Source organism: Brassica napus, chromosome C1, assembly GCF_020379485.1.
Source record: "Brassica napus cultivar Da-Ae chromosome C1, Da-Ae, whole genome shotgun sequence".
NCBI classification, from domain to species: Eukaryota; Viridiplantae; Streptophyta; class Magnoliopsida; order Brassicales; family Brassicaceae; genus Brassica; species Brassica napus.
The window spans coordinates 14,608,229-14,630,024 of record NC_063444.1 but is presented as its reverse complement, the minus strand read 5'-3'; the positions used below and the strand labels follow the sequence as shown (position 1 = coordinate 14,630,024).

General features: G+C 36.4%; 6 protein-coding genes across 10 annotated transcripts; 3 read left to right on the top strand and 3 right to left on the bottom strand.

The window, feature by feature from the left end:
- The first annotated feature begins 703 nt into the window (after positions 1-703).
- LOC106444095 (nicotianamine synthase 2-like) lies at positions 704-4,944 on the top strand. The gene is made up of 2 exons (XM_048744260.1): positions 704-4,301; positions 4,860-4,944. The coding sequence occupies exon 1, from the start codon at positions 1,337-1,339 to the stop codon at positions 2,171-2,173; it is 837 nt and encodes a 278-aa protein (XP_048600217.1). The 5' UTR covers positions 704-1,336; the 3' UTR covers positions 2,174-4,301; positions 4,860-4,944.
- Positions 3,857-7,364, top strand: LOC106444085 (KH domain-containing protein At4g26480). Its single transcript, XM_013885609.3, has 7 exons — positions 3,857-4,301; positions 4,860-4,945; positions 5,627-5,766; positions 6,137-6,250; positions 6,340-6,456; positions 6,530-6,673; positions 6,747-7,364. Exons 1-7 carry the CDS (start codon positions 4,111-4,113, stop codon positions 6,891-6,893), a joined length of 939 nt encoding a protein of 312 aa, XP_013741063.1. The 5' UTR covers positions 3,857-4,110; the 3' UTR covers positions 6,894-7,364.
- Positions 7,310-9,283, bottom strand: LOC106428316 (probable calcium-binding protein CML21). Of its 2 annotated transcripts, XM_048744261.1 has the most exons (5): positions 9,017-9,283; positions 8,640-8,916; positions 8,359-8,561; positions 7,602-7,770; positions 7,310-7,512 (listed from the first exon to the last, which is right to left on the bottom strand). In XM_048744261.1, exons 2-5 carry the CDS (start codon positions 8,818-8,820, stop codon positions 7,388-7,390), a joined length of 678 nt encoding a protein of 225 aa, XP_048600218.1. In that variant the 5' UTR covers positions 8,821-8,916; positions 9,017-9,283; the 3' UTR covers positions 7,310-7,387. The 2 variants fall into 2 exon arrangements, with proteins under 2 accessions (XP_048600218.1, XP_048600219.1); XM_048744262.1 differs by having other exon boundaries at positions 8,640-9,023.
- A 598-nt stretch (positions 9,284-9,881) lies between these two features.
- Positions 9,882-11,391, top strand: LOC106444114 (peroxisome biogenesis protein 12). 4 transcript variants are annotated; one of them, XM_013885639.3, is made up of 4 exons: positions 9,882-10,157; positions 10,555-10,643; positions 10,727-10,860; positions 10,955-11,391. In XM_013885639.3, exons 1-4 carry the CDS (start codon positions 10,111-10,113, stop codon positions 11,132-11,134), a joined length of 450 nt encoding a protein of 149 aa, XP_013741093.1. In that variant the 5' UTR covers positions 9,882-10,110; the 3' UTR covers positions 11,135-11,391. The 4 variants fall into 4 exon arrangements, 1 of the variants encoding a protein (XP_013741093.1); XR_002662310.2 differs by adding an exon at positions 10,292-10,349 and having other exon boundaries at positions 9,883-10,157; positions 10,555-10,860; XR_007317899.1 differs by lacking the exon at positions 10,555-10,643 and adding an exon at positions 10,292-10,349 and having other exon boundaries at positions 9,890-10,157.
- Positions 11,392-16,469: 5,078 nt separating this feature from the next.
- Positions 16,470-18,572, bottom strand: LOC106444125 (WPP domain-interacting protein 1). The gene is made up of 2 exons (XM_013885649.3): positions 17,344-18,572; positions 16,470-17,232 (listed from the first exon to the last, which is right to left on the bottom strand). The coding sequence occupies exons 1-2, from the start codon at positions 18,212-18,214 to the stop codon at positions 16,628-16,630; spliced, it is 1,476 nt and encodes a 491-aa protein (XP_013741103.1). The 5' UTR covers positions 18,215-18,572; the 3' UTR covers positions 16,470-16,627.
- A 395-nt stretch (positions 18,573-18,967) lies between these two features.
- LOC106444136 (uncharacterized protein At4g26450) lies at positions 18,968-21,788 on the bottom strand. Its single transcript, XM_013885656.3, has 4 exons — positions 19,690-21,788; positions 19,439-19,601; positions 19,280-19,349; positions 18,968-19,205 (listed from the first exon to the last, which is right to left on the bottom strand). The coding sequence occupies exons 1-4, from the start codon at positions 21,390-21,392 to the stop codon at positions 19,150-19,152; spliced, it is 1,992 nt and encodes a 663-aa protein (XP_013741110.2). The 5' UTR covers positions 21,393-21,788; the 3' UTR covers positions 18,968-19,149.
- Positions 21,789-21,796: the final 8 nt, after the last annotated feature.

Genomic DNA, 21,796 nt, shown 5'->3' with positions numbered 1-21,796 from the left:
ACCTGTAAAATAAGTGTTGCTATTGGCAAGTGACATGAGCTGATCGTATTTCCGGAACCTGAAGCACACCTTGGGGATTCTCACTTGTATCTGCTACCCCCAACAAAAACAGTATGCTCGGTGTCTAATAGACACTGGCGTCTCATCAAACTTGTAGGTCGGATTGCTTTTTGCAACATCGAAACCATTCAGCTCATACACATTGCTTTCTTCCAAGATATGCCTGAAGGAGTTAAGACGGTAGACGCTGATTGACCCTTGCATTAGCCTGGCCTGCGAAAGTAATATATGAAAGAGAATTCGACGATCACCGAGTTAAAGAATCTGCTTAAAAATATGTACAAACATTTGCAGTTACCTTGTAAAAATAAGGACTATATGAACGCCCATCAGTCTGTGACTATGTAGTCACATACACGCAAGTCCCATCAAGGGTCTTGTAGTTTGTTCCAATAATCTGGGGATAAAAAATAAATAAACTACGAACAAATATTGGTATGTAATGAATCTAATGACACAAAGCAAAGAGAGCGATAGCTAGACCGGGAATGATGCTTCGTGCAACATTAAAGCCAGCATCAGAGATCCTTCCATGCTCTCTGAGTTGATAGCGAGGCGATAAGATCAGCTGAGCCGCACTCTTCAACTCCATATATATAGGGTTTGAGGAAATTGAAGAAATGAGGGAAGCCGGAAGGATGAAGAAGTTGTCGATTCCTACCATTGAATGCCATCACTAACCTCTATCAATTAATCATGGAGAGTGGAGTCTTAAATTCACTTCATCGGTTACAAAACAACAGGAGGCAGCTTGGAATCGCTACGAAAGAGACGACGGTGCAAAGGGTTTTGGTGGTGGGTTTGGTAGCCTATTTTTGATGAACCATTAAAAAATTAAAATTAAAGTTTAATGTTACTAATCTCGCTCCTGGCCGGACCAAATAAAATGGAAAACTAATGGACCATTGAAATACTGCAGTCACCAGTGGCCCAGCCCAAGTAAACGATATAAATAGTTTGGAAAAGTAGGTGTCACGTGGCGCAAAACGCCCTCCTCTACCTGATGACGTGGACGCTTGTGGAAAAACCAAAGTCTATTTTATTTATTAAGATAAATGGAAAGACGAAGAAGTAATACTTAAATTAAATATCATAAAAGAAAACGTAATTCCAAACATACATGGGTACACGTTGAAAGAATGTAACATAGAGCTGTTCTTTTTTTTGTCATCCGTTCGACATGGACACACATCAGACACGTTAGATGAAGGGTATATTATTGTGAGACCATTCAGAGTCTTGAGAGACCAAACTAAAATCTCGTTTTAGTCTCGACATGGCTTGCCAAAAGGCTCATTTTAAGAATCAAATTCTCGAACTGTATAATAAAATCTCCAATCTTAAGAGTCTTAAACCTTCCAAAAATGTCGACACTTTGTTCCAAGAGCTCATGTCCACATGCTTACCCACGGAGACAAATATCGACGTCGAAAAGTTGTGCCCAAAAGTGCAAGACATCAGAACCAATCTCATCAAGCTACGCAGTGAAGCTATAGGGTATTCAGAGCAACACTTTTCTACAGTCCTGGGATCTCTCGAAGACAACCCACTTCACCATTTAGATCTCTACCCTTACTACACTAACTACCTCAAACTGAGCAAAGTTGAGTTTGATCTCCTCATGCTACGCACGAGCCATGTCCCAACCAAGATTGCGTTCGTGGGCTCCGGTTCGTTGCCCTTCACATCCATCATCTTAGCTAAGTTCCACCTCCCAAACACGACGTTCCACAACTTCGACATCGACCCTCAAGCTAATTCCCTCGCCTCCAAACTTGTCTCGCGCGATCCTGATCTTTCCAGTCGCATAATCTTCCACACAGTAGATATACTCAACGCCACAGAGATTCTACGTGACTACGAGGTCGTTTTCTTGGCATCTCTTGTTGGGGTTGATAAAGAAGCAAAAGTCAAAGTCATTGAACACTTGGGGAAACACATGGCTCCTGGTGCTCTTCTCATGCTTAGAAGTGCTAAAGGCCTTAGAGCTTTCCTATATATAGACGTTGATCCTTGTGATCTAAGAGGTTTCGAGGTCTTGGAGACTTATCACCCGTCTTTGTCAGATGGGTTTGTGAACTCGGTAATGGTCGCACGCAAACTCAGTGATTGATTTATTACAAACGGTGTATATTGGAACTTGATCGGTACTAAACTTTTTTATTTATTATAAATGTTTGTTAATAAAGTATACGTAACCACGTATCTTTTTCTAAACACCATTAGTGTGAATGTGTTGTTAGAGTGGTTTGTATCTTAATTTTTTGATATGTTTGTTAGAGTGGTTTGTATCTTAATTTTTTGATATGTTTGAAATATATTGAGAGGATACGTAGCGGTGTTTCTACAAACTATGCATACTTAATTTTGTGATATTTTGCAAATCCCCCATGAATTTGAGGATCAAATTAAATGTGTATATCATATTTAAATCAAATAATCAAAATAGTACAAGTATGGCAACATCTTGACAAAAAAAACACCAGGAAATGGAATCATCTTGCTGGCTCGACCCAACCAATTAACAACAGAATCCAAGTTGGTGCATGATTATGAATATTCCGATGATTCAAAATTTGTCTGTATACACTTTAGCTAAATAAGAAACTAAAGGCATTCCACGTTTGCGGTGCCACATATTGCAAAAAGCATAATTATATGGTAAGGTTCTAATTTTTTTTTTTAAATAACGTACTATCAATTAGTTACGGTTACGAGTATATGGAATCAACTCAACTAACTAACATAATATCATCTATATTTTTATACAGGAACAGTTGTATATATGATTTAGCTTTAAGAAACCATACAAAACCATAAATATTTGTTATTAGAAATGAAAATATTCAACTGATAAATTCAATCCACATACATTTCTACACCATTCGTAACTCATTTCACTCAAGTGTTGGGTGAGACGATAGTAGAGTTGGCTGTTAGGTTTTAATAAATTAGGTCAAGACTGTAGAAGCTTATTGTTAAAGGCAGATGCTAATCTACCGCATGCGACTCACTTCCATAGTTCAGAATTGTGAAATTTTCTAATCATCTATTTATCTTTCTCTCCATAGCTGTCTTTTTCAATTTCTTGACTAAACCTTGTTTCTAGCTGATTATATAATGTCTCTTTGTCTTATATTCTGCTTGACTGTTTCCATATTTTTTTTTAGTAAGTTATGTTAAAACATAAAACAATATCCATATTCAATAGAATAGAGAGAGAAAGAACATAGTACCTACCCCATATAAAATCCACAATGCTCGACTATAAACAATTTGGTGCCAATACAATTACAGGCCACAAAGCAAAAGAAAAAGAATGATCAGGAATCCAAAATAACTTTAAAACAGAAACAATGGAGCATATACTACTATATAGCAATGAAGCATGAAAAGCATTATGTAAACCATCAGGAGTCCATGATAATGAATATTCCAACGAACATTCTGATAATTAAAAACAAAAAGATGATGAAGATTCTGATGATTCCATATTGTGCGAGGAGTTATTGGTAAATGAAGAGATTAAGAAATTCTCGTTTGGCTTGCTTTTAAAACGCAGCGTTTGATGAATTCTTGTAAACAAAGAGAAATAATTACAGTACCGAACCGATTAAAGAAAAACAAACCGGAAATAGGAAGCGGGGCCCAGGTCAAGTAAAGGTTGGTAGCCTCAGAAATGATTAAAGAGGAATCCAGCTGGATCCAGACCTTCTGAGTCAGTAAGAAGCTTCTTGTAAGAAGAGTGACAAGGGAGGGCGGTAATAAAAAGGAGAATAAGAAAGAAAAAAAAAAACTTGCATCGTTGCGTTTAAGGGTAAAAAGTAGCTTTAAATCATCATTTCTCTCTCGAGAGAGAGAGTCCCACACAGCTAGTAGAGGTATATAGGCCCAAAACCACCGACGTGTGCAGTAGATTTGAGACTCTTTGTGTGTGCCAGATTCACTCACTCTTCTCCGCCGCCTCAAGTCCTCCTCGGTCTCCGTCTATACTCTTAGAGATCCTCAGTTGTATCTTTAGGCATAGATAAGTCGGTGAAGTAGTAGCTGATGATGATGATGACTTCACTCGGTGGTGGTGGAGGCGGAGGAGGTGGTGGTGTTGGACCGGTTGGTGGAGGAGGAGGAGGGAGATATATGCCGTATCCACCGCCTCTCTCCGTGCCTCCGTCGGCTCCTCAGTCACCTAACTTCTCTGGTGGTATCCGATCACAGCCTTCTTTCCTCGTTGAGCAGGAGAAGTAATTCAAATCTTTTTGTCTCTTCGTCTTGTAGTTGACTTGTTTCTCGATCTTGCTTCTATGTACCTATTGGATCCTGAGCTCTTAAGTTCTCATCGCAAATCTGATTTTTTTCATTTGTGGTTGCTGTTGATTTGTATGAAGATCTATGCTTTCTATATTTGTTGCTCCCGTATATGTTTGAGTTGAGTTCCTACCTACCAATGAAAATTAAGCTCTTTTTTAGCTCCATCTACTTTAAATTTTTTTCACTGGGTTTTAGTCAAGTGTTATACTTTTTTTTTAACTTGATAACAACATTTTTTGAATCTATGAACCCATTTTCTCTGTGCCATATGATCTTATTAGAATCATTGGTTGTGTTCGTTTTGCGATTGTTGACTTGTGTCTTTACTCGTGGGAGATTAACCTAGTTCACACCCTACATTTGATGCTAATGTTTTAGAGTGAGGAGGATTTGCTGAAAAAAAATATTTGACATGAGAGTGGATCTGATTGGTATCTTGTGTGCTCAAGGTCTTACTGATTTGGTTAATCTTTTGTTTTCCCTTTTGGCAGGTATCTTTCTGAATTACTAGCAGAGCGTCACAAGCTTACTCCCTTCTTGCCTGTGCTTCCACATGTCTGCCGTCTGATGAACCAAGGTGAGCAGCCATACTTGTTATAGTACGAGAAAATGTTGTGGTTTCTTCATAAATATCTTATACGACAATTCTTTTAGTTTCCTGCTTTAGAGCTCCACATTTTTGTAACATTTGATAAACATCTCATCTCACTGGTGGTTCTAAGAGAGAGAGATCATTTAGCTAGCTGTTACAAGAAAAAAACATGACAGGATGATTTTGTACGGTTCCTTAACCAAGATATCGTACTATCCATTTAGACAGTTAGTCTTTCTCCCCTTGCAATGAAATACAGTTACTAAGAATTTGTGGTCTACTAAAGTTTAGATATGATTTTTTTTTTTTTTAACTCATATAGATTTGATTTTCAAATCCAGTTACTAAGAATTTTACTTGAAATTTAGTTTCTTGGTTTTCTTATTGTTCTAAGTAGTTTAGTATGGATACCTTCCCCATAATCAACCCTTGTGACATTGACCTTCGTATAGATCATACCAACGTTAGAGACTACTTTACCTTGTTTGTTGTGTGTAAATCTGTTTATTAAACTATATAGTGTGAAAGTTAATATTCACTAACTTAGTTTAGAGTCTTGAGACTAAGCTTGTCTCTTCATTCCACTATCATTGGTGAAGGATTTGTGGACTAATTACTAACTTGGTGCGTCTTACTCTTGCAAAATTTGACATTTTTTTGAAACAGAAATATTGCGTGTAACCACGCTGTTGGAGAATGCCATAAGTCAGAGTAGGTTTGACCACCCTAGCCCTCTGTCTTCTGGAGGGATATTCCAGAACTCAAGAGCTGACATGAACGGATGGCCCTCACAGTTTCCATCAGAAGTATGACTCTACTAACATAACTCCTTTTTCATCTAATTCATACTATTGCTGACATAACTTGCTTTGACTTACTTTCTAATCGTAGTTCATCATGACAGGTAGTAGTCTGAAGCCTCTGGGCTAACACTAATTAGATACTCCTTAAACTTCAGGAGCCATATAGATATAACAAACTCTGATATATATATATATATATATATAAGATTGCTTTGTGAATGTTATGACTTAGGATAAACATTTACAGGTTGCCACTATTGCCCCTTTTCCGTGGAAAAAGTGTTTGATAAGATATGCAATCATATGTCCGTAGCTGCTTTGAGGTTAACATGGCTTCTAACAAGTTGTTGGTTAAATCATATTTCATTTACAGAGATCTGTTTCATCCTCTCCAGCACCAAATTGGCTAAACTCTCCTGGTAGCTCCTCTGGTCTCATTGTCAAGCGAACTATCAGAGTGGATATTCCAGTCGACCAATACCCAAACGTATGATTCTCATTTCTCAACCCCCTTGCTGAGATCCTAAACTATATCTAGCCAATGTATAATATAAACTTTAATTCAATAATCTGCAGTACAATTTTGTCGGTCGCCTCTTGGGTCCTAGAGGAAACTCCCTCAAAAGAGTTGAAGCTAGTACTGATTGCCGTGTTCTTATAAGGGGGAGAGGCAGCATCAAAGATCCGGTTAAGGTGTTTACATATGTTACATATAAATACACTTTGAATGTGTATCTGTATCTTCATTTGTGTGACATTGTTGCAGGAGGAAATGATGAGGGGGAAGCCTGGTTATGAGCACCTGAATGAACAACTCCACATCTTAATCGAGGCTGAGTTACCCATTGAGTTAGTGGATGCACGTCTCATGCAAGCTCGTGAAATACTAGACGATCTACTCACTCCTGTGGTATGTTCATAACTCTTCAAAGATATTTGCTTACTATTTTTGTCTTAAATACTTTTTTGTATTTTTTTTTAAGGAGGAAACGCATGACTTCTACAAGAAACAACAGCTCAGGGAACTGGCTCTTCTCAACGGTAGTCTTCGAGAAGAAGGATCTCCAATGTCTGGTTCCGTCTCTCCTTACGATAGCCTCGGCATGAAGAGAGCCAAGACAAGGGACTAATGAAGCTACGTCGTTTTCATCTTTTTCAAAGCTTGCCTCTATTCACCTTTTTCAAGAAGGTAATATATGCACACCGTAACCGCTTCCTTCTTTTGAACGAGAAGAGGCTTTTGAAGGTTCTGTCTCCATCCCTTCCTACTTCTCCATACTCCTCTGGCTACCGGTACTGTCTCTTATCCATGGAATAATATAAAAAAACACCAGTCCTGAGTCTGTGTCTCTACTTTGTATCTCAGTGAGAGTATAGACGACAGAAAGGGATCAGTCTCTGTTTGTGTTTGCGTCTCTGTCTTTGTATGTTAATGTTGGCTTGCTTTTGTTTGCCCTTTCTCTTTATACGGTTTAGTGGAGACTACTAATAAGCTTTGTTGCTTAAAAGCAAGTTTTTTTTGGGTAAAAACATAATGGTTTGTGTGTTTGGTAATGAATTAATTCTGTTTGCATTATAACATAAAACATAGTTTGTTACTATTACATTCTTGCAAACACAAAATTCAAGCCTTGTCATTGTTATCATCATCGTCTTCTTCTTCATTCTCATCTATTCCAACCCACTGCGTAAATGCGAACAAGAACTCTTTGAAGTTCACCATTCCATTCTTGTCCCAGTCCATCTCCTCTGCAAACAAAAAGTTGAATCAAAATCAATATTCTTTGCTCGGTGAAGGGAGAAAGCTATATAGAGGGAGAGAAAGTGTGAGACTAGACCAAATCTTTTCATTGCTATCCTCCCGGAGGAACGCTCTCCAGATTCATCAATGGCTCGGACCATCTCCTCGCGGCTCACGAGTCCGTCCTTGTTCTCATCCAGGAACACGAATGTGTCCACTAGCGTCTCAAACGTTGGTTCCAGCTTCGGCATTCCCAGTCTCCATTTCTATTAGATAAGCTTAAACCAAAGCTCAGAACGTGCATAGAAACATAGAACTAACCATTTGAGTTTCGAATTTGTTTGATTGATTAGGATTTTTGGTAACATGCTTATATGTTCCATTTGGATTTTTACTAATTTTTGGGTTAAGTTTGATTCGGTTCATTCTGAATCTGGTTCATATCAGATTATAGTCAATATCTGAAATCGTCACAAAAAAAATTACAACAAATAGTCAAAATATATAAATTAATCAAAAATCTAATTAAAACCTAGTTAAACTATCTAAATTAACTAAAAAATATTCACAATAATAAATAAAACAAACTAAAAATTGTTTTGAAATATTCTAAAATATCTAAATTACTTTAATATATATTAAAACATTAACATATATAACTAATTTTGGATATTTTTCTATCCTACTTTGGATTTCGGTTTGGGTTGTACCTATCAAGCTTTTAAGTTATGTTTGAATATTTTTGTATAGCAGCTCAAATGGAGTTTTAGTTTTTCTGTTCGGGTTAAGGTCGGGTCTTTGGTTCGCGGGTAAAAACGTTTGGGCCTGCATAAAACGTTGATAACCAAAGTTACCTTTTGGAGGGTGGATGAATCGTCCTTAAGAAGATAGACGAGACAGAGAAGAACAACGAACTCAGTAAATGTAATCCCCATATCCTCGTTGATATCACAAGCTTCAAACAAGTCATTGATCTCGTCTTCCTCGAACGAGATCTCTAGCTTCCTGAAACAGTTCTTTAGCTCCGTGTGATCAATAGACCCATTCGAATCTTCATCTGTCCAAAAAACGTAAATAACCATCAAAACCATGAGGAAGCCAACGTTTTAAGAATCTGTGTATATGCACTACTCACCAAACTCTTGGAAGATAGCTTTGCAGTTTCGAAGACCCTCGTCGATCTTTGGGAACTTGAGAACAATGCTGTTGAATGATTTCATCGTGGTTCCTCTCGATGCCCTGCGTTGCACGGCTTCTATGATCTTAGCCTCTAGCTTTGTCTCTTGACCATCAGATTTCGTCACCGCAGCTCCCATGTCTCTGTTGATTTGGTCCTGCTTTGAGATCAGATCGTTGATTCACACACCACAGACAACTCCAGTTTCTTGTAAGACAAGGCAGCTTAACCAGATCTACTCAGAGATTCAATAATCAAAAGACAACATGTAAAGGGACAAGTCTCACATTCAGACAACAGATGTCACAAGAATCAGGAAGAAAGAAGAGAAGAACCTGTATCGATTACTTGTTTGTCACGAGATGCAGACATACAAGGACAGATCTCTTTATGGTTTTTTGTTTACAGCGAGTTTTACGCTGAAGATTCCACGTAATTGCGCATCTTAAGTAACGATTTGTCAGCTATTAATTATTTTTAATATGATGTGTCTCCTTCTCTGACTTTTTTTTTTTTTTTACGTCTAATTAATTATGCTATTACAACGCTGAGATATATTACATAGACAATTCTACAGCCGACAATTCTACCACCATATGAGAATACACGCCTGACTACGTCACTCCGAGCCGCCCTATGAGATCCATGTTCGATGATATGCCATGCACCATGCTGAAGACCTCTTGTAACATTTTTTCTTCTATAATCTACATAATTTGCGTTTCCCTAGAACCCTGGTGTAGAAGCATTAATGAACCGTAGACCCTCTGGTGTAGAAGCATTAATAAACCTTTAATCAAACCACTGAACTAAGGGGGCTTCCACCTTCTCTGACTTTTCTCCATGGTTATTTTATATGATTTTAGTCTACACAAATCAAATGGTAATTTAACAATAGTTATAATTTATTAGATCCGTTTAACTGGTCAAACTCGTCTAGACCGATTACTCGTTTCGATTAAACAAACGGTATATCTTCTTAAAACCAATCTTTACCATATTTATTACGTCAATATATATATATATATATATATATATATATATATATATAGAGGGTTTCCTCCCTCCTGGTGAAGCCACCTAGGATTCCAGATCAGAAAATCAACTCTTCTGAACGCGACACCTGTCACCTAATTCAATCCGCACCGTTTCACTTACGTAACTTTGCAGAAGATGTAGGCTTTGTTTAGTTTTTGGGCCTAATGTTATGCTGAAGGGACCCATACGGCCATACCATAAGAGAGTCGACGTGATCATCGTAACCTGCGCTTCTCCTTCTCTGCCATTATCAGAGATTGCCATCGTGAAGAATCTCCTCCTAGGGTTTTCACGACATCGTTTGCTCTTCTCTTAATCAACTGAAACACCCACATTTACAGATCCATTGCGTTAAACGCCTCTTTGATCCATCAACCACGATGGGTCTTTAATGCGAGTCTCTCTTCTCCAGGGCGGTCTATTTGTTAGTATAAATAGGTATGCCTTCGTCCTCCAGAATACCTTAATTTTCTTCTTCCCTTTTTGATTTTTCATGATTTCATCAACATATACTCAATTTCTATTTTTTTCTGTCTAATTGTATGTGCAAACAAATATTCCCAATTGTAAAGAGAACCCCCAATTTGAAAAAAGTTTTCAGGCGATGAGTGATCTTCGGCCATAATAAAGGTTTGTAGGTTTTCATGTGTTTTTGAAGAATATTGTTTTATTTGACATGTGTAGTCGATTTTTGTTACAATGTGTTTGTTCCTGGACACCATCGAATAAAGTTTGTATGTACTGATGTTTCCCACTAACTAAATTCATTTTTTTTCTTATTTCTTTTGGAATTGAAAACTAACGATAGTTGCTGATATGATTTTTTGCATTGAAGATCGTTTCTCCATAAAATCTTAGACTACGAAGACGAGTTCTTTGCTGCTCTGATGCTTATCCTCGAAGGACATAGCTTAAGAACCACAAGTTAGATTTTGGGATCAATGTGTTTGGATTGGAGTAGTGTCACTGTGTGTTAAAGTTTAGTTTTTTTAATGAATTGTTTGCAGATGCTTTGTTTGTTGAATCATTGTATGGTTTGAGGAGAAAGTCAGTTAGGTTGAGATTAAGCAAAGGTTCCAGTACAGAAGTTCAACGTTCTGGTTTAGAGAAACGCCGGAGAGTCCTCTCTGTTGTGTTTCTGGTACTTGCACTTTGTAGTTTGTTTATCTGTTAAAAGCATAAAGCTTGTGCCTTTAAGCTTGGTACAACTTTCTGATAGGTGCCTTTTTTTGTAGGTTGTGTTACCGTATTTTAAGTTAAAGTTGCATGGTATATATAACAAGGAAGGGGAAGTGAGGCTCTGGGAGAGTTTATGGAGATCAGAGGATCAAGGGTTTGATGAAGCTAATTTCTTTACAGGAGAGGAAACAATTGTTTCAAGAAGGGATAATGGGAATCATGAGCTTTCTGTTTGAGTACAGTTAGCTACGAGAATTAAGAAGTTTGTAGCTGTGTGCTATCCTTGGATAGATGTATCAAGTGAAGGTAGTTTCTGATTTATGTAGAGCACGAATGTTTTGTATAATAGCTGATATGATTCTTTCTAATAGTTAGGTTGAGCTTCATGTCTAGAGTTGGTAATCTTGATGTTCTAAACTGAAACCACATTCCGTGCTGTTAGTTCATTTCTGGATGGTTCTGAGTAATATACTCTAAGCATGTGTTTGAGTTATATGGCTTATTTTATGTTCGATTATTTTTAAAACTATATAGCAAAAATTTGCTTATAAGCACAGTAAAAGTTAATAAATAATCAAAACATAAATTTTTTAAAAGTATAAAATATAAAATGATAATATAAGTTTTTTAAAAAAAAACATTAGTGTAAATTAGAAATATAACCAGAAATACATCAAAAAAATACTTAATTTCAAAAATATTATTTTTTCTATAAAACACAAATGAGGAGGATCTATTCATCAAATCAAAGTAAAAAGTGAAAAAGAATAAATCTAACTGTTGTTTTCATGTTTTGATGATTGAATTCAAATTATGAGAAACTAAAAATATTAAAGAAACACAACAAAAATTAATACATAATTAAAACATAAAACTAACTGGGAAACAAAATATAACAAAATAAAACTAACAAAAACGAAACATAAGATGAAAGTTGTTTTCATGATATTATAAGATATTAGAAATATTGTATGCAAACAGATGTAATTATGTCATGACTTACCCAAAAAAATATAATTAAATACTGATATGCAATAGAATGTGTATAATTGCATAATTTAAATGAAAAACGCAAGAAAATGATAAAATAATAGTATAAATGAAGTAAATGATATAAAAACAAATAATTTAAATAAACTAAAATTTCTTTACTGCCAAAATAAAATAAGGATGCATCTCCATTAAATTTAACTTACGAAATCTAATTAGTTGTAACAAAACCGAAGTTGAATATTCTAACATCTGATAGTTTAGAATAATATAAATAGTTATTAAATAAAAGATATCAAGAAAATAATAATTCACACCACATATATAACCAAACTTTTCCAAATAAAAATAATTGTTAAATCGAATACATACACTCCCTGGCGAAGAAATGGCTAGACAAGCCCTAGAGATAGAAGCTGGTCAAGAAGGAGTTTTGGGAAGCGATTTCTGAACCAACCGAAAGCATCAAGATCTCGAATAATATGCCTATGGAAAGATTAAGCTGCAAGGAATCCCCAGAAAGATAAAGTGTTCAAATCAATGGTAAACTCCATCTAAAAATCTATAAAAGGCTGATGAAAAGTTTTATGTTTCTCTGATCCAAAACCTGCATTTTACCTTTTAAATCAGTATGCATGTAGACTACTTTGGAGGTGGTTTATGGCCAGATATAATGAAACTAGATCACAATAAAGTTATATATGGAAAGATCTCATGCATAGAGCTCATTGGATCAATCGAATTATGAATATAAGTTATAAACAATTCGTATTTCACCTTCAGAATTGGGCCAAAATCATCTGAATCTGCAAAAAGAGAGAAAACTGCTATGTAACCGTATTTTTAGGAGATTGTTTGACTAAGTAAATATATCCTGATCGAGTTGAACTTTTGTATATGCTTCACAATCAACGGTGGGATTTAGGAGTGAACGGTTCGTTTGTTAATTATTCATGTCTTCTTGAGCCTGTTTGATGCAATATAAAATAGTGTGGCATGTATGACAAATATGATGTTTGGTTAGGCAGAAAAGTTGGTTTGGCCTAAAAATCGGTAAGAGTATTTGGGGACTCATGGATATATCTTCAGATAGAAGTATAGATGGTCTAGAGACATAATTTACATGCATCACTGTGATGTTACCAAAGTTGTTGGTGTCCTCAATATACAGTTTTTCCATTATATTCATAATGTATATTGTTGTTTCGCAACCAAACTAACATTTACGTAACAGAAAGTATAGATGTATGTAACACATTTTAAAGGAATATCTTAAAAATTAGAAGTATCAGTGCATTGATATATGCTCATAGATATCTACATTAAGTATTTTAAAAATATACATATACATAAAAATCTTCTTAATAGCATGATAAATATATGATATCTAATGGACAATACTCATCGATTGTATCACACTGGCTCGACTTTAAAATGCAACAACAACACACATTAATGTTTCTTGCACTTTACATGTTGTATCGAACATATTTGCCACAAGTATTAACAAAAATAATATATGGATTGATTTTTATACTTGATGTTTCAAAACCAAATTAGTCGACCAAGTCAATATTCTATAAACTACTAAAATGTAAATGTACGAATAACACAATAGACTGGTGTAGACAAGACTCATCTGCCAACCAAATGAACATACAAAAAATACATCACATCCCGTGCGTAGCGCGGACCGACCCTAGTGTAACATAAAAAAATACATGCTAGCATAAATGAAGATTTAGACGTAGCATTTAGTTATTATATAAAGTTAATAGATATTTCGTTAACATCTTAGGAATAAATGGTATAAATTATTACATGCAGATCAGATAAAAAAAAAAACAGATTGGGTTACGACAACTGTTTGGTTCAATATGTGTCTACAATGAAAAATAAAATCAATAGCTTTCATTTAACGAAGGGAAAATTCTTTAAAAATACGCAGACTAATTTTCATTTGCTAATAAAATACACTACCTATTTTGGATCCAGTTTAATACACGAACTAATTTTTGTTGCCTATTAAACACACAAAATTTTGAAATTCGTAGATTTTACACATCATTTTAGACGGCGTTAAATATATTTAACGGAAGTCACGATGACGTTAGTGTTTAATTAATACATGTGTTAAATTGTGAAAATAAAATTCTTTAAAAATACACAAACTACTTTTCATTTGCTAATAAATTATATGAACTATTTTGGATCCCCGTTTAATACACAAACTAATTTTTGTTTTCTATTATATACACATACTTTTAAAATTTTCAGATTTTACGCATTGATTTAGACGATGTCAACTATGTTTAGTAGAATTGAAGACAATGTTAGTGTTTAATTGATCATGTGGTTAAACTGCGAAGAAAAGTTTTCTTAAATGTCCTCCAATAGATTATATTATTAGCTTTCTTCTCCATTACACTTCCATAGTGTAAAAAAAAAAGTTTGATGAAATTTTAATTTTTTTTATCATAGTAGAAAGAATATATGTAGAACTTAATTCATAACACTAAACTTATTTATCATAGTGTAAATTAACCTTGAATCATTATCACTACTATCAAAACGAAGAACAAGAATTAGAAATGCATAACACTACACTAATTCCAAAATCAGAAACTCGTTTAAAATTACGTAGTTTTCTTCGTCCTTTTTCACGACATGGAAATCGACTCCACTTCGAATCAATATAAAATGAAATCAAAGTAAATAAGAAGAAAAGAAACATAGTTTGGAGATTTAAAGAGTTTGGAACAGATTAGAGTGCCAAACTCGAATTGAAACTAAGTCAAATTAACTTCAATTGGCTGAGGGTGAGCGTGTTTTTCACTGTTAAACCACTTGTTTAATTAAAACATTGTCTTCACTTATGTTAAACATAGTTGACATCATCTAAATCGATGTGTAAAATCTGCAAATTTCAAAAGTTTGTGTATTTAATAGAAAACAAAAATTAGTTTATGTATTAAACGGGGATCCAAAAATAGTTAGTGTATTTTATTAGCAAATGAAAAATAGTTTGTCTATTTTAAAAAAATATTATTTTCAAAATTTAAACACGTGTTAATTAAACATTAACGCCGTCGTCACTGCCGTTAAATATAGTTAACGCAGTCTAAAATGATGTGTAAAACCTACAAATTTCAAAAGTTTGTGTATTTAATTGGCAAAGAAAATTAGTTCGTGTATTAAAGGGGGATCCAAAATAGTTCGTGTATTTTATTAGTAAATGAAAACTAGTCTGTGTATTTTTAAGGAATTTCCCCTTTAATCAAATATGAATGATGCCGAATACACACTATGAAATGAAATCAAATGCCAAATTTATGAGATAAAATAAGATGAACTACAAATGAAATCAAATGCCAAATTTATCAGGTCATTTGAAATACTCCATTGCATCTTTATCATTGCATAGTTTTAAACTTTTTGTGTGTTCTCCATATTTTTAATTAAATTATAAAAATTTGGTAAATGTAGATAGTTTAGTGGATGAGATCACTTGTGTATCATCCCATATATATTAAAAAAGAAGCATTACAACATTTTAGGTAGCCACGTGTCATCACCACAATGATTCTTAGAATCTTTAGAGAAATAGGTTGGTCCATCTAAATATATAATAAATTTTTTATTAAACTAACCATAAATTAATTATTAATGTTCTCAATTATTTCTTTAAATAAAAATTATGGAATTTCTTAATGTGGCTAAAGTATATATGACAATTAATGATTTTGGATAATAAAAATTTGATAAAAATTAGTGTATTCTCTATCATTTTTGTTTAACTTTAAGTTACTAAAATAAATTAAACAATCACATTAACCATATAACTAGATTTTGATCCGCGCTTTCAAAGCACATAATTTATTTCTTTTTAAATAAAGATATTATATAATAAATATGGTCGGTTATAAATATAGTGCGGGATTGGTTATACATATTTTGGTTACAAATATTATTAGTTATAAATATGGCAAGCGAATTAATTACGGGTCAATAACTTTTTTAAAATGATAAGTTATAAATATAGCAAATGAATTAATTAAAAAAAATCCAAATTAGATAATGGCACTCTCTTGTAAATAACTTCAAAAACTATGGGTAGAATCCTAGTAGGGATTCTGCTTTAATAGTATAGATACAAATTTAGATTTTTCCGTATATGTTATATTTTGGACTTTTTAAAAAGTCTCACTTAAAAATTTTATGATCCATGATTTAATTTTTTTTATGACAAGATACAAATTATTACAAAATCATGTAAGTAGAAAGTCTTATATATATATTAATATATTTTAATTAAATTATATACGATAGAAAATACATAAATATTTCATTTTGAAATTTGCTTTGAACTATTTTTTTTGATAAAATCTTTGAAAAAATACTGACAACTTAATATTTAAAATTTGCATTAAATGTTTATAAAAATGATAAATTACTAAAACTTTCAAAAACATTGCACAATGAAAGAATGTTGTTCAGCGTTTAAAGAGTTTGCATGTCCTTGCGTTAATCAAATCAATAACATGAACAGTGACTGTGCAAAGACATTAATGTTCAGCTACATGACCAATCTCCAGCTGCAGAATTTTATTCCAACAAAATATGAAGTAGCATGTCTTTTAATTCTATAACCAAAACTATAGCTGAAATGCTAACAAGAAAATGCGAAAAGCCAAAAATAAAAAATAAACAACTCAGTTTGCTACAAAAACCAAAAAAAGTCAGGTGGGTACAATAACGATATCAGAAGACTCCGGCACCAATTGAGACATGAACACCATAACTACCATCAGCAGCAATACTAACTGTATAAGAAAGCATGAAGTGATCTTACATGCTCTCTTCTTGATGCTTCCGGTGGTTTCTATGCACTCGTTTTGCAGGTCTTTAGCTCTGTTTCTTAAACTCGCAGCCTTCGTTTGAACTTTGTCCAAGCTGTTCAGCGTTTCATAAGCTTGCTCCTCTGCCAATGACTCTTTTGTTTCAACCAGCTTCATCTGATGATTCAAGTTATCAACAGATCTTGAATATATCAGATATTCAATCTCGGCTTCAATCTTTTGCCGGAAGATATCTTCAACCACCGTCTCTGAAACGTTTCCTGATCCTCCCCACGAGCGTTTGTTTTGGTTCGTGGTGGATTCAAGCTCACGAATGTGTGATTCTTTCACCTCAAGCATGGACTTTGTTTCTTCTAGCTTGATCTCCAGCTGTTCAACAGTGTTCACCAGAGTTACAATCTCTGGGCCAGGTGAGCTTGTCTCACTAGCTCCTTCATGATGCTGTGGTATCTGTTCCTTCCCGATCTCTCGGTATTCCTGAACCTCTGCACATGAAATTGCATAAGGACTCATAACAAGAAACCTGTACGGAAACAGCAGTAAACATAATCCAACTTTTAGTTACCATCAGCTACAACAAGGAACAGAGTGGATACCTTTTTCAAGAGCTTCTTGCAAGGTGAAGAAACCGTCGATGGCCTCTGTTAACGGATCCAGCTCCTCTGAGAAACCATTGTTATTATTGTTTATCGACTCTTCTCCTTCAGCATCATCATTTCTCTTTGAAGTTTCTCCATTCATATCAGCTTCATCACCAATCATTCCCTTGTGGTTCACCATTGGGCTTCCACTCGGCTTTCTTGAATCAGATTCCAAGCTGGAATGAGAGTTCTCCTTCTCGACACTTTCTCCTCTCTGCTTCTTACTATTCTCTACCCGACCTTTCCCTCTCTGATCCGAACTAATAATCACTGGCGTAGAAGACTTGCTACTCCGATCATCATCCTTTCCTAAACCAACAACACCAGCTGAAAAGCCAATCCCTGCCATAAACCTAGCATCATCAAAACCATAACCGCCGCCACTTTTCAACATATTCACAGACCCCTGACTCTCTTGCTCAAGTTCCGGTGACTGAAACAGCATCTGCTTATTACCATGCGAATGAGCAGCAGAACCGGACAAGCCTCTCTTCAGAACTTTACTATTCTCCATGTTACCAGACGTGTCTTTCACAAGGTCTCTCCTGATCCGCCTCCATTTCCTCAAACCACGCCCCTTTGAAAGAACCGGAGAGCAAGAACCAAAGTTCAACGCTTTATCCAGTTCAACAGATGTCTCGTTTTCACCACCACTTATCGTCGAAACAAGCTTCACACTGTCGTCAGAGAAGGACCCCTGATCCAAACTCCTACCATTATCATCATCATCATCGTCAGCAGCAGCAGCAGTGTTGATGGAAGCTTGTTGGATCAAACCATTATCACCAATAGACTCAAGCGCAGAGCTTTCACTCTCCAAATCCATCAAACCCCGAATTCAACGATACGCAAATCAAAAGTCAACTCAAACAAAGTTACAATTCAAGGAAAGTTCGGTACTTTCGTAGCGAGAACCATCCACTGAATCAAGGGTACGCGAGAGAGAAGCAATGGAATAATCAAATCCAACATAAATTAGAGAGGATCCAGCTCGATCGAGAGCATACACACACACACACGCGCGCGCGAACTGAATCGGAAGCGGAAATGAGAGAAGGTAAGGTGATGCGATGCGAAACCCTAATCCCACGACGACGATGGGATTCGCAGATCTCTAATCTAATCTATCTCATACGTACATGCTCGTTCAAATGTAGAAACTTTTTTACCTTTTTATTTTATTTTTCCCTTTGCCGTTATTCGTTTCCATTTTATTTTATTCTTAATGGACGTGTGGGGTTGCTGATTCTGACACGTGGTGAGATCCTTTGCCCCCTCAGCAACAATTATTATTGTTTTTTTAATGTATTGGAGTGGGAAAACAGGAAATAAAGGCATCTATCTCCGTCTTTATTGTATCAGAATCAAAAATCAAATTGTTTAGATCCCACTCAGATTTCTTACCTGTTTTGATGGAAGTCGTTTGCACAAAAGGGAAGAATGTTTTTTATTTGATTTTCACACTGAGAAAAGATTCCTCTCATATTCATGTACTTGAATCTCAAATACATGCATGTATATAAACATCATGCGCTTGGGTTATTACTTGTAAGAAAATGTTGGAGGTTGGAGACTGAACTACCTAAAACATGGGCGACACATGGATAATAATAAACAGAGAATTACAAGGGGTACAATCATAAACACACACACACACAAAAGTCTTTTGAATCTTTTACATCTGAGAGGGATTAGCACCAAACGAGATGGCTACACAGACAGCGGCTTTATAGTAATACTAGTAGAAGAAAGAAGGGCGTATCAGAAAGGCTTCTCGTAGCCTCGAGCTGGAGGTTGGTCCCAAGTTTGCAAAAATGCTGCAACACACATACATGAATAAAGCAAGGTCTTTTAAAGGTGAACGTAAAACAGCTAACTGATGTGGCCTTACTCAAAGGTATTTCTCCTAGCGACATGAATATGGAATCGTCGTCTGTATTATTTGGTGCTTGGTCATTTCCCTGGGACATTTTCAGGTAGGTGATAGTTAGCATTAGCAACCAAAACCCATTCTATGCGCCTTAAAACACTTGACAAGTAAAGTAAGTACCTCTCTGTCTTGAACGACAACATCGTTATTCTGTGGCACACTAGTACTGATTCCTGGGTTTATTGCAGGAATGTTTCCGAATGAATCAAGATACTCTACCATCATGAGCCCTTCATTGTAGTCTGGAACGTCATTGATGCCCATATATGCCCCAGCTTCTTGCCTGTTACATGTTTCAATCAAACTCATTAGCCAAAAATTTCAAATTTCAAAGATGTGTATACAGGTGTAGAATGGGACTTAGCCAGTACTTTCTCCCGGGATTGTTGCTGGACTTGACCACATCCGGAGTATCATCGTTGTCCAGATCAATCACTTCTATCTCTTTACCATTGCTCATCCGAGTACTAGTACTGAAGTCAAGAGACTTGCTAGAACTGCTCATTGAGAGATCAAAACCAACAGGTTGGCTAGATTCCCTTTTGCCATCATTCGCACCATCCGATGCTCCCCCTAGGTTTAGGTCACAGATCTTAAACGAAGCAGGAAATAGCTGATGCTCTTCTGCATACCCGGGACCTAAGTCAATCAGTCTCCTGCTGAACGAGCTTGTCTTTTCATTTCCTTCAGGACCACATTGGAGTTCGCTTGTTTTCAATACGTTGAAGTGTTCATTGGTTTCAGAAGCTGGCACAGGGACCCAGTTTCTCTGTCTTTTTGCTCCTTCCTCCAAGTCACTGTCTTCAGCAGCCCGCTTCACGCCTCCTTTCCCCAACGAATGTGATCTGTGCATATTAGGCAAGTCTAGTCCTGCTTCTTTCTCACTACTTTCCCTGAGAATGCTATTGGGGAAAGAGTTAGACCTATTGCATTTATTGTTCTCAACAAATTGAACAAGAGGCAAATCTTCAACTTGGTCGTTAACATATCCAGATGACTGGCCTTGAGTCTCTGATAGCTTTTCGGTTTGATCTTCTTTTGGGAGTCCAGGGTTATGTGAGGTTTCCTTGTTATTTTGACTCAAATAAAGCTTTGGACCTTTAGCAGTCAGAGAAGAGCGTGTCCTCGTAGGCACCTTCTCAAACTTACACAGTGTTGCCAAATCAATACCACTCTCGGTAAATGATTCATCACCACCACAATGGCCATCGATAGATGCATCTTCACAATGTTGAAGAACCGGTGCATCTTCGATAGCAGCCTGACTCTCATTTTCTCCACCAATCCTACCCTTCATCTCCCCGGAACCAGCACTCAAGCTAGAAGAACCTTCCGACTCTTTCGAGATTTCACAATCATGTACAACTTCTTTCCCAGCACTGGAGGAACCCGTCTTACTCTGTGCCTCATCCTGGAGACTGTACTTGTCCAACACAAACTCGGAATCACCAGCTCCTTCACGTTTCCTCATAAACTCACCGGAGGTTGTTGACCTCTGAACGGAGCTAGCAATATCTTCAGCAAGTGGCTGTTCCTCTCGATGGCCAGACCCAGAGTCATCACCAGCATCGGCCTCATAAGCTTTACTCCTCTCAGACCAAGATCCACTCCTGTCAAAATCAGAGTCGTAACGGTGAGACCTCCTTCTGGATCCAGCTGAGTTATAACCATCAACAAACCTCCTTCTATCTCCACCAGGAGCTGCTGCTGCTGCTGCTTCTTTAGAACTCTGAAACTTCCTGAAATTACCATTCTGCCCCTTGCTGGAAAGAGCAGTTTCTGGTAGAACACCCTGAGAAACCAAGTACTCTGCTGCTAAACGACCTGCCTCCATGAAAACATCACCGCCGCCGCTTCGGCGTTGAACAGGTGGAGGAGGGAGAGGAGGAGGAGGAAGCTGATTCTGGAACGATTTAGAACGTCCTCTTCCACGTCCGTATCCACGGTTAAACCCACGGTGCTGGTGGTGGTGGTCCGAGGCATAGAAGCCACGTCCTCTGATAGGACGTTCAGGTGAAATTCGAGAGCCAGATCTATAGCCATTCCCGAAACTGCGTTGCCTACTACCATGCATCTTAAAATAATAGCTGTGGTTCAAGTAATCACAACCCAATCTGTTCTCAGACTCAAATCAAGCGAAACGATGGATCTCGAGTTCACGATTCGGCAAAGATCGATCTAACCTCTCCTGCTACCGAATCGGAAGATTATTGGATCAGCTTGTTCGATTCCGTTGAGTGAAATGGAAGCATCACGGTGAGGTTTAATGGTGTCAATACACTTGAGTTCTTCATCAATAAGGACCCTACCCGAACTGAGTTTCAGTAGTCAAAAGTTTTACGGCGAGTATTTCCGATCTAGGGTTTGCGATGACGATGAGCACGAAGAATAATAACCAGTAGTGGTTTCAGTTATCCAGATTACAGCGGCGAAAATATCTTCAAACGCTGATTCCACCGATTTGGGGGGGGGGGGGGG